The sequence below is a fragment of the Helianthus annuus genome, chromosome 15, assembly GCF_002127325.2.
Source record: "Helianthus annuus cultivar XRQ/B chromosome 15, HanXRQr2.0-SUNRISE, whole genome shotgun sequence".
Classification (NCBI taxonomy): Eukaryota; Viridiplantae; Streptophyta; class Magnoliopsida; order Asterales; family Asteraceae; genus Helianthus; species Helianthus annuus.
This window is the reverse complement of record NC_035447.2, coordinates 62,942,964-62,955,699: the sequence shown is the minus strand read 5'-3', so window position 1 is coordinate 62,955,699 and position 12,736 is coordinate 62,942,964. Positions and strand designations below refer to the sequence as shown.

At 35.4% G+C, this 12,736-nt stretch overlaps 1 protein-coding gene across 1 annotated transcript; it reads left to right on the top strand.

Moving 5' to 3' along the window:
- The first annotated feature begins 546 nt into the window (after positions 1 to 546).
- On the top strand, positions 547 to 1,827 carry LOC110906384 (putative F-box protein At3g52320). The gene has a single exon (XM_022151526.2). The coding sequence runs from the start codon at positions 557 to 559 to the stop codon at positions 1,637 to 1,639; it is 1,083 nt and encodes a 360-aa protein (XP_022007218.1). The 5' UTR covers positions 547 to 556; the 3' UTR covers positions 1,640 to 1,827.
- The last annotated feature ends 10,909 nt before the right edge of the window (positions 1,828 to 12,736 follow it).

Here is a 12,736-nt window from a genome sequence, read left to right as displayed (position 1 = left end):
AGAAATATACACGGATTAAAATTAAAAAACAAAATAAATAGGCGAAGTTAATTACATAGTTAGTCTCTGTGGTTTGCACAAAATAACATACTTACGTACTAATAGTTTAAAATCACCTTTTAGGGTATTAACTTTTCATTTTGTAATGTTTGGAGGTATTAACTTCTAGGGTATTAACATAGTTAGTCCCCATGGTTTGCACAAAATAACATACTTAGGTACTAATAGTTTAACAAACAGTTAACATTAATACCTCCAAACATTACAAAATGAAAAGTTAATACCCTAGAATACCTCCAAACGTTACAAAGTGAAAAGTTAATACCCTAGAATACCTCCAAACGTTACAAAATGAAAAGTTAGTACCTAAGTATGTTACTTTGTGCAAACCACGTGTACTAACTATGTAATTAACTCTAAATAGAGGTTTAAGGCGATTTAAATTGACACTCATACGGCATCTGTCATCTTGTATTCGTCTAATTATCTCTCTTAAACCCTAGAAATTAATATCTCTCGAAAACCCTAGAAAGAAATTAGTAATCAAAATCTAAATATGTCAGATCACATACCTTTGGAAATCCAATCGGAAATCATGAAGAGGCTTCCTGTGAAATCGTTGCTTCGATTTCGATCCATCTGCAAATCATGGAAGTCCCTGATCGATAGTTCTGATTTCATTGCACATCATAGCAGCCAACAGCAACATCTGCTTGTAAGTTATTATGATAATGATTATGAGCAAAAGTATATTTCAATTGTTGATGATCATACTTTTCCTCAACAGAAAGTTTTCCTAACTGTCCCTGTGTCTGTTAAGAAGATGCTTGAACATCATCCTAGGATAATCAGCAGTTGTCATGGCTTGGTGTGTTTGTACTGCGATAGTACTCGCATGGCTGTTATTTGGAATATTTCACTTAGAAAATCAGTTGCTGTTGTTGTACCTGCAAGTAATGCATATAAAACAGCTATAGGTTTTGGGGTTTGTCGTGAGACTAATGACCCTAAGATTGTCAAGATTAGATATATTGGCTGGTGGAGGAGTGTGGATATCAATGCTACTTACATACCTTCGCATGTTGAGGTTTTTACGTTAAGTTCGGGGGCTTGGAGAAGTCCATTTGGCAGCAATCTCCCTAGAACATCATTTCATTATTATCACGATGATGAGGTAGTTATAGATGGAGTTTTTTATTGGCTTGCTACTAATAGCAACACCATGTTGATTGTTTCATTTGATATGACAAGTGAAGAATTCAGAGAAATAACCTTACCAGATGATTTATCACAAACTCATTCCATGTCGTATCTAGGGAACTCTCTTGTTGTGTGTGGATACGATAAACATGCCATTTATACGGGTTTATGTGTATGGACGATGAGGGGTGGTGTTTCAAACTCCTTTACAAAGCTATTCACGATCGCCCCAAATGAATATCCTATACTAAGGGGGTTTCGGAAGAGTGGTGAGCCTATAATTGCTATTCAAGGAGAACACCTTGCTGTTTACAAGCCTGACTCAAAACACATTGATTTTGGGATTGATGGAGTAGAGTTCTTATTTAAAGTGTATCCCTATGAGGAAACATTATTTCTGCTTGGTCAACCCGATAATATGGTTTATAATGGCAGTTGAAAGTGGAGAGCAAGGTATAGCGAGATTGAGGTGCAATACAAGATGATTTGGTTTCATCATTTATTAATGGGCATGTCCTTCAACCATCTCAAGTTTCAGGTGCAGAATGTAGGTCATTCTAGGTTTAACCACAAGTTTTTTGCTTATAGCTAGATTGGAATGGTTAACTGAAAAGAACATGTCTTTTAATTTCAAATGTCTGCCTTCTCCAAATGAAAATCTCAATGAATTTGGGTTGTGTAAGATTGGAATGGTTGCGTGAAATGAGCACATGTCTTTTAATTGCTAACGTTCATCTTGTTGAATAGACTAGACCACTTCTTCAACTACTGCTTCTTCAATAGTCATAGTAACAATATTTATTTTATTTGACAGGTTTTCTTATTCTCTGTCTATTTCCCGAACTTCGATATAAAAGTATGAAAGTTATTATGTTGTGTGTTAATCTATGTTCCTAGGTTATGTGATGCATTTATGATCCATGTTATGCTGAAGATAAGGCTTTAGTATTCTGGCTCATCATGGCTTATAGCAAAACTCCCAAACAAGGACTTCACATGACCTTTGTTCATGGGAGTACATGATTCTTGAACTGAATTGGTGGGAGTTTAGATGCACTTGTGCGTTTAATTAGATGTTGATTTCACATCTGTTTGAAATTTTGAATGACTTTGTCGATTTCGTATCTGTTTGAAACTAATGCTAAATTAGATTCAAGAAGCATAGGAAAACATTAAACAACCACTGATAGAGGTTGAAGAAGGCTGGTTGGTTTAGCACCTCAAAAATAACACCATGAACATCATTAGATGTTTTTGAGCCTAAATTTTTCTTTGAGTGTGTTCCAGATTTCTATAAGGAAGGGTTTGAACTAAAACTGGAGCTAAATGAATTAAGGCTTTGGTTTGGACCAAACTACATTTATATCAATTTTAAGAATCAAGCAAATTATATCCCATAAAGTTATATCGATTTGAACTAAATAAATGATTTTAAAATATCCCATAAAATTATATAAACTTTACGGATCAAGAAAGTCCCACATGTTATACTTGACTTTCATTTGTTAAAAACATAGTAAAGTTAACCCTAGTAGGAAGTAGGAACCTGAAACACTATTAGTTTAAACTTCAAACACCACAACTATGCATATTATACCTGTTGGCAAGGGACTTTGATATTTCGACAAGCCGAGGCTTGAATATTGGGTGATTTGTATCACTATGCCCGCAAGAGAAGAATGATTATCCAATGGAAAGAGATGATTTGTGTCGCTAGAATATCCAAAAGATATTCAATTATGAGCGTCCGATGGAAAAGTTATGGTTCCGTTATTGCCTTAATGGCTCGAGTCACAACTTGTGAGAAAGATTTTGTAAATATTGTACATACTCTTCCATTATTAGTTTGTGTATTTATCGTACATAATTGTTTACCATAATAAATAAGTAGCGAGATTTTCCGCACGTTGCAGTGGACATTCGGTTGGTATCGATTCGGCTCATTATAGTACCATAACAATAAAAAAAACATATGCAGGAGGATAGTGGCACGTGTTTTAGATAGATAGATAGATAGATAGATAGATAGATAGATAGAAAACTACAAAAGTCAATGCCCATATAGGTTTCAAAGCCCAATAAGAAACAAAATAATTAACAAATTAATCAAACAAACTAATTAAACAAATTATTAACAACCAAGCTCAATACATTTAATAAATTAATTAAACAAACTATTAATAACCACACTCAACATATTACCGGGCCTAAATGGCTAGAAAAAAAAAGGGATAAAAAATCACACAAAACTCGCCCTCCGTGAGTTTCAAACTTGGCCAAACTCTTTATGGGATTTGAACTAAGTAAGTGATTTTGAAATATCCCATAAAATTATATTGAAATATCCCATAAATTTATATCAATTTTTAAGAATCAATAAAATGATATCAATTTGAAGGCACATGTAGTCATTTATACATATACTAGGTTATAACCCCGTGTATTACACGGGTTGAATAAATAAATTTTATATACTAAATAATAAAATAATATATCTTTAAAAACCTCATTATTGCACGGGTTGAATAAATATAATTTTATATATTAAATAATAAAAAATTATAATAAGAACCATATTGTACGGGTTGAATAAATGTAGTTTTATATACCAAATAAAAAGTTATATCTTTAAAACCACGTGTATTACACGGGTTGAATAAGTGTAATTTTATGTACTAAATAATAAAAAATATATATATCCTTAAAAAACCCCGTGTATTGTACGAATTCAATAAATCTAATTTTATATATCAAATAATAAAAAGTTATATCTTAAAAAACCTCATGTATTACATGGGTCGAGTAAATGTAATTTTGTATAGTGAAAATAAAAATATTTAATATATTAATATAAAGTTTGGTTTTCGTTATAAAAATAGATTATTCTGTTGTTGCAAAATTTGTTAACGAAGTCTCAATAAATTTAACCCTTTATTTAAAACTCCGTAAATGTATAAATGATAAATAATATTAGAGGTAAAAAAACCAACGCTCGGAGTGTTGTAGAAGAGGTGAAGGTGTTAGACTTTCTTTGGATCAAACACAGAGCCAAAGGCTTAGATTTAAAGGAGGATATTTGGAACAATTTTGAATTCTTGTAATTTCGTTTCCTCTATGTTGTTCTTCTAGCATCTTGCTAGTGTTTGGTGAAATGATATTAGTCTTAAAAAAAAACACTACGTTGATTGGTTTTTATATTTTGGAATTACTAAAAATAACGTACTTAAACGATACAAGTATATTGTATATGAAGATTCTCAAAAAGTGATTAAAGTTGACGTCACATGTTTTACATGTTAATATTTCTTATTATTATATGAAATTAAATTATTACAATTACATCTATAATATAAGATATACAATTAAATAATATTAAACTAAAATAATAATTATCTATAAGAAATTAAACTAAAATAATAATTATCTATAAGAGATGGCCTAATATGATGACAAGTGTCCCAAAAGTGGTTTCTTTTATTATATAGTATAGATTATTAATCTTAACATAACCATGTTATTCTTCTATTTGATTTGGTTTGGTTATGGGACACCCTTAACTAGGGGTGTTGAATGGATCGCGCATAGTTATGAAAGGCGCTAGAAGCACTCAAGACTCATAGGCCTAGTCTAGGGCCTAGACACAAGACGAAAAAAATAGGCATTTGCCTGAGAAAAAAAAAGCACTCAAATGAAAATAAAATAGTTATTATTTATTAAATAATACTATTATTCTAATAAAATAGACAAAAACTATTATATAACATTTAATATCATCTAGTTCGTACAAAATGTTCTAAGTTAGTGAAGACTCAGATATAATTCCAATACTTAAAGGTTCTAAATTGGATCAGAAATCCGCATAAAAGTTGCTTCAATCGGTATCGGTATTGTGAAGAATGTAAGTAATTATGCATTCAACAATAATAGAAAAAGAATAAATTGGCATTTAGCGTGCCTGGAGATATAAGCAGCGCTTAGGAACTAGAAGCGCAATTAATGGGCCTCTCTTGGAACATGAGCCTAGGCGCATGAAGCAAGGGTCTTTTAATAATTATGGGATCATGTTCACAGGTTGGCAAGTATAACATGAGCCAAACCCAAAAATTTTACACATCAAACACGACCCAAACCCGAAAATCATGTCAAACATACGTAGCTGAACAAGACATGAATATTCGTAGGTTAACCCAAACCCGTTTAACCCGAAAATTTTTATTTTTTGCATATTAATATTTGAAAATAAAAAATACACATATGTATAAAACAATTAAATTCTGAATCATTATTTGTATCAATTTCTTTTTTAAGTTACAACTATGGCATTAAATACACAACCAACCTAAATTCATGACATAAAAATATTTTAATAAAATAAAATATAAATGGGTTCAACGGGTTGACATGAACCCGACCCGTTCAGCTAAACGGGTTTGCATGTTTAACTTGAAACTGAAGATGACCCATGTAGACTAAACCCAAACCCTTGAATTTTATGTTAGGTTCGTTTCGTGTCAGAGTTTCACTCCTCTACTCTTAACCATAACAATGATGAATTTTGGTTAGAACTAGTTTTTATGCAATTTATGACATTGTTTGACCACCATTCCTAGCTTCTCATCTATCTCCTTACAATGCACCATTAAAGGCATTAAAATGCCTTTAGATATCGGAAATGCAATTTTAAATTCTTTAGAAAGTACAAGAAGCCTAAAGCCTTTTAAAACGAGAAATAGATCCCGAAAAAGAAGGATCCTATGAGTCTTGGTGATTATAGGCCTATAAGTCTTGTTGGTGTGATTAATAAGGTAGTTTCGAAGATCCTTGCCAATAGTCTCAAAAACGTTCTATGTTCGGTTATTTCGGATTCTCAGTCGGCTTTCTTGGGCGGTAGATATATTCTTGATGGGCCTCTCATTATTAATGAGGTTTGTTCGTGGCTTAAAAGGAGTAAAAAGAGGGAGCTTCTTTTTAAAATTGACTTCGAAAAGGCCTATGATAATATTAGTTGGAGGTTCGTGATTGATATCCTTCGTCAAATGGGGTTTCGGTCTAAATGGTGTAATTGGATTTGGGGAATTCTCTCTTCGGCTAGAGCGTCGGTGTTGGTGAACGGCTCTCCTACGTTTGAGTTTAAGTGAAGTAAGGGGATGCGTCAAGGGGATCCTATCTCCCCCTTTTTGTTTATTGTTGTTATGGAAGCGTTGTCGTCTCTGATTCAAAAGGCGGTTGAGGTGGGAGTTTTCTCGGGATCCAACTCCCAAATGATGGGCCTATGTTATTTCATTTGTTCTTCGCTGACGATGTTCTTCTTATCGGGGAATGGAGTGAGGATAATATTCTAAATATTGTTAGATTATTGAGGTGCTTCTACATTTGCTCGGGGCTTAAGATAAACTTAGATAAATCTAGTCTTTTTGGTGTTGGAGTTGCTTCGACAGAAGTAGGTTTGATGGCTGGGATAATTGGTTGTAGTGCGGACTCGCTTCCTTTTAAACATCATGGGCTTAAGGTGAGGGCTAACACGAATCGTATAAACAATTGTAGACTGATTTTTGATATTTTTGAGTCTAGATTAGCTCTTTGGTAATCGGCGTTACTGTCCTTTGGAGGTAGAATCACTCTCATTTGTTCTATCCTCGAAAGTCTCCCTTCGTTTTATTTCTCGTTGTATAAGGCTCCGGTGCAGGTTATTGCGGACTTGTAAAGGCTCATAAAGAAATTCCTATGGGGTGGCGCGAACGATGTTAGAAAAACTCATTGGGTGGCTTGGGATAGATTGGCTTTATCTAAGAAAAACGGAGGGGTTGTGTAACAACTGTCAATAAAACCGGTAATTACGATAATAATTATCTAATAAGAAAACCCTAATTAAGACACCCAAGTAATTTGGCATAAACCCTGAAATTTCCGGAATAATCAGAATCAGGACCAGGCCCCTAAAACTCAAGGGGGCAAACCCTAATTGATAATTATCCAACTTAAATCGTTGCTAAATCCTGATTGGCCAGAATTTTGAATCACCAAAGCTAAGAACCGAACTCAGCTAGGCTAGGAAGTAGGTTGTATCCTTTACGGACCGTAAAGGGTTAGCCTTACGGACCGTAAGCTGACCGGGTTCCCTTACGGACCGTAAGGGGTTAGTCATACGGTCCGTAAGCGTGTCGAAATTTCTGCTATAAATAGCCGACCTTGGCATGTAAACTGAGATGTTAAAACGACGTAAATAGCTACTGTGTACGTCGAGATCAGGCTGTTATACTATAAACACACACACACGATCACGAAACGCTACCGCAATCAGGGTAATAACTCGATCGCTATTACGATTCAACGTCCGATCGATTATAACTATCCAACGATAGTCCGGGTGCTGCTCAATTGAGCTTGTACTTTGATTATTCGTCGTGATTTCGACTTGAATATTAGGGTGCTGTTCGAATTCGGACTATGCTCTGTTATTCGTTGTGAATCCGATTGAATTATCGAGTATTGCACTGATTAATCGTTGTGAGGGTTTAATCTCGTGAATTGACGTAACTGCTGTATTAGTTACTAACCTGTCTGTGTGTGCATTGTGTTAAACTAGGTGTAATCAAGGCTAATCAGTAGGCTTATCTATTGCTCGTTAATCTGCAATGTGAGTCATTCTTCTTTTTAAACTGTTTTCTCACAATTTGTGAGTAAGTATTACAAAACTCCAAGTTGTTTTCAAGGTTATAATTACAGGGATTAAGTTTATGTAATCACCAAATTACAGCCGGTATGTGGGGTATTGTGCACATTACTATTTTTATTACTCTAGGTGAGTGAGCCTGGATACTCGTCACTATTGGGGCGACGGGACCCAATAGTGGTATGACCACAGTCACAGATCCGGTCGAGTGACAAATACCCATTCTTGATAATTGGTTGATAAAAACATTGTAATTCCCCTTAATACTGTAATTTATAACTAACGGGTCGTTTTAGAAAACTGAATGATTCACTCAGTATTTCCCCGCTGACAAAACCTTTTTCAAACATGTTTCAGGTAATCTGTGTGACCCAGGAAAAGTGCAGTAAAGCACTACAAGCTCAGAGAAGTGGCTCAGTGTGAATAAATCAATAAAACATGTTTTGAAAAATAAAGATTTCTGTGTGAAATCAACTTATTGTAAATTATGGGATTTATCCCCTAAACTTTGTGTAATATAATTAAACAAGCATTTTACGGTGAAAAGATCCTGTAAATAAAAGACTTCCGCTGTCGCATAAATTAAATACCGCGGGTACCACTGGAACTGGTCGCGGCCCCCGACTCCGTCCAGGGTGGGTCGGGTGCCGTGACAGGTTGGGATTAGTAAACTTAAAAATATTAACATTGCTTTATTGAGTAAGTGGGGATGGAGGTATAAATGTGAAAAGGATAATATATGGGTCAAGGTGGTGGATGCGTGTCACACCCCGATATTTCCACGTATTACCGGTGGGCCCGGTGGGGAGTACGTGACGTAGTTGATATCATCATAGTCAAACCACACAATTTAAATGCACAGCGGAAGCAAAAATATATTACTATCCGATATGAAGTAATATCCAAGTATTATAATACGGAAAGTAAAAGATACACTGGCGGATCGCAAATAAAATAAAACATTGTTCAACAGACTTCAGGCATCTAAACTTGCGAGACTTCTACATGATGCTAGGAGAAACCAGCCTATTACGCGTAGTACCTGCACTTAGTCTTTTTGGGAAAATACGTCAGTTTTCACTGGTAAATACAATTTAACTGACTCATTTTGAAAAGGTTTTTAAACATTGATTTGAATGCCCGTGGCACAAAACATTTTATAACTTGGGATAATTATTTGCTTAATAATCTTGTAAAAGAATTACATGTTCGTTATGCGTTCAGTAGCTCGGGTCGTGCCGGGTTAAAGATTAATAAACACACCACTTATATAATTCCGCCGCGAGACTTCTCTCGGCCGACGATTATACTTTATTGAAATGCACTACGGGTGTACACCTACACCCGTGTGCTAAGGTCGTGGCCATTCTTTGAATGATGCCAAGGATATCCGGGACATGGTCATTAAGCCCCCAAAGGCGTTGAACAAACAAAACAACATTTTTAAACGGGTTAATTTGACAACACTTAACCACCGACCGGTTAAGGTCAATTCCCTGACCAAGCGGTATTTTATATAACGTACCCCAAGCCCGTATAGGGAAAATGAGTTAAACGTATTTACCTGAGCTAAATATAAATTTAATCCCAGCCGTATACCACCAAGCAAGTACAGATAGCTTTTACTGGGCTCCTAAATCTGGAACGAAGGTTTTTAATAACCTATTAGATTTCTAACGGGTCTTTAATTTGGCCTAAGCCTAGACCGGTTAGTTCTTACATGAAGATTACAGTTTAAACGCACGATAAGGTGAAGACCGTTTTAGAATGTGGTTTTGACCAAACAAGCTTGCATACTTGTTTAATATGGGTAACTTAATCACATTCTGGATTTTGAGAGTGAAATGATATGGTTTGACCCGTTTGGGCTAAAATGGGTAAACTAGTTACATACGCCGATCCGAACGCATAAAGTGCGTAACGAGTAACCATAAGAGTCATATACATGTTTCCTAAGTTAATATGCCTTAAACATGTTGTGATATCAGAATGATACCTTCCATTATGCCCCAAATGGTTTTAAACCCAATTTATGCCACATAAGGGCATTTTGGTCATTTTAAAGGGTGTAAGAGGGTTTAAATAATAACCTGAGTTACAGGTCTGATTAAATCAGTAAATATACTTAATTTACTAAGTTATAACAGTAGGGTATTAATCCTATGTGAAAATTTATCAATCTTAATCATTCTAGACACCGCAGGGGCGTTTTGGTAATTTCACATATGCTTAAAAGGTCAAAGCTGGAATTCTGATCTTAAGATATTCTCCTACTGTTTAAAATATAAAATTTTACTGAATACATCAGTAGGTTTCAACCTCATGTGCTAAAATAGGTTCTAACACATACTTATGCGTTAAAAACGCTTAAAAAGGCGATTTGGAGCCATTTCCGGGTTTTATATAGAAAGCTGATATTTTTAAAATTCCAGAAGGCTCAAAATAATTTATTTAACATATTAGGTCAGTAGAAAAAGGTTTGGGGTCAATCGGATTCATAAACTCATTTTATAGCCCAAAAGGGCAAAACCGGCATTAGCCGAATTAAGCTTAGAACACTAAGTTATGCTCAGCCTAAAATTAAATAAAAATTTCTAAAAATCCCAAAATATTATTTTAATACAGTAGGTACAAAGTTTTGTATAAAAATTTGGGTTTAGCTAGGCTATATGCAATTTTACGCTATTTAATTACTAAAGTAGCTTCTAATTACGCTATTGAGCATAACTCCTAATCTAGACCTCAAACTGATGTCAAATTTTATGGACAACTTTATAATTTAGTAGTAAAGGTTTCTATCCTCTCACATTTTCAAAAATATCGTTTTAAGGTCAAAAGGGCATAACGGTCAACAATTCGGCATATAACGGAAACTTGCAAATGAATAGGATAACTAAGGATTCAGGTTGTATAACCTCAAAGGGTTACACTAACCTATAATATGATCCTAAAGGAATCCTAAGGCATATCTAAATAAGTCTAATTCGGGTCAGAACTGAAAGTCAAAGCAAAAGTCAACTTTCGCGACTTTCGGCTCCGAACCGGGCCTATACTTAGAATTGTCGGGTTGAATCATGCTTAGACATGTTCAACTAATATTTACCAAGTTATTAATGTGGCAAAACTGATTTTCTGAATTTTAATTTAATAGTTATGCATTCTATTTAAAACTAACCCGTTTGACTTTCATTTGACTCGACAATTAAACTAAGTAAACGTGGTAATTAGGAGACGCCCTTTTGAGGGTTAAACACCTACTTAATTACGGTCACGTAGCCATGTTCGTCATGAACCATGGCTTAACCGATTAAAAAGCGTTTGTCGAAACGCTTGACCTTTCGGCTATAACCGCTAAAAATTAAACTAGGCACGAAAGGGGACTTACGAAGGGTCCAAGCCAGGAGGTTTGATCTTAATTTCTCAGGTATGAGGAGCAAAGTCCCCAACTTAGAGAATTCAAGACCAAGTGTGAATGAAACTCAAAATCAAGTGGGGTATTTATAGGTTTTCAAGAACCGTTAGGATCGTTTCTCGTAAACCGTGATTGAATCTGAGCCATACACCTATTACCCATTGTTTTGGTATACCATGGGCTGCCCAAGGATTGAAAAATACCCTGTGCAAGAGCTGGATCAAGCTGGAACAGGCTGGCAACAGCTGGAAACTGATTTTTGCAACTCTGACATGCTCCCGCAGCCCGCATAAGGTTTCAGGGATGTTCACGCGGGCCGCCTGAGGTCCCTGGTTCAGCAACTAAGTTCCAGAATTTACAGAATCAGTCCCTGCTAGCGTATAAGGTCATTTCAGGCACGATTAGGGCCCGTTAACCTCATTTTAAGGCTCCACTATTATGATTAAACATAGGGGACATGAAACATGTTCAAAAACATGTCGGATGTCGGTTCGTTTGGCCGTACGGTCACGATGTGCGTCTAATTACGACGAAACACGAACGGACGCTGAAAACGATCCAAGTTACGCGACGAGTGAAATTTTATCATGCCACACACTAAAATAAAATATTTTAGTGATTACATAAATTTTTGGGTGTCCGGGGGTATTCAGAATGCAAGATATGCGCAAAAGTGCAAACTTGTGCACTTTTTGACACTTTTAGTCCCTGCATGACATAAAAGTTTATTTTTGTGCACTAAACACCTCTAAGCCTATATCTAAGCTATATAAAGGATAAATAGGGTATGATTAACTTATGAACATATTCCGGAAGGTTCATTACCATACGATTCGACCTCCTTTTGCAGTTTGACGCAATTAGTCCCTTAATTGCGCAAAGTAGCGCGAAATGCCGTTTAATGACATCTAAGCCTTCCATGGCCCATAATAATCATCTCCAAGCATACACTTAAATATTACTACGCTTTTGCTTGCTTAAATGGTCACCGAATGGCGTGGATTCAAAAGTTGACGCTTTAGGCCCTTCTATTGCGCAAACTTGCGCATCTCATCATTTAATTGCATTGAAGCCTCATCTAATCCATATTAGGCATTCTTGAAAGTATTATCAAACATCACGATGCTTCGGGTCCGCCAAAAGGTCATTCAGAGGTATAATTAAATATATTGACACTTTTAGCCCCTCTAACTTGCAAAGTTGCGCGTAACTTTACTTATAGGCATAAAAACCTTAGTTGGTCATTACTTGGAATTCCCGAGAGTATAATTAAATATCATGAAGCTCCCGGTTTGTTAAAAGGTCACTCAGAGGTAAGAATTAACATGTTGACACTTTTAACCCTTCATTGCACAAACTTTCAATTAATTACGCAAACGGCTACACTTTATCATCAAGTGGCACATTTATGAACATCACCATCGTGAGAGGTTATTCAGAAACTTATTTTA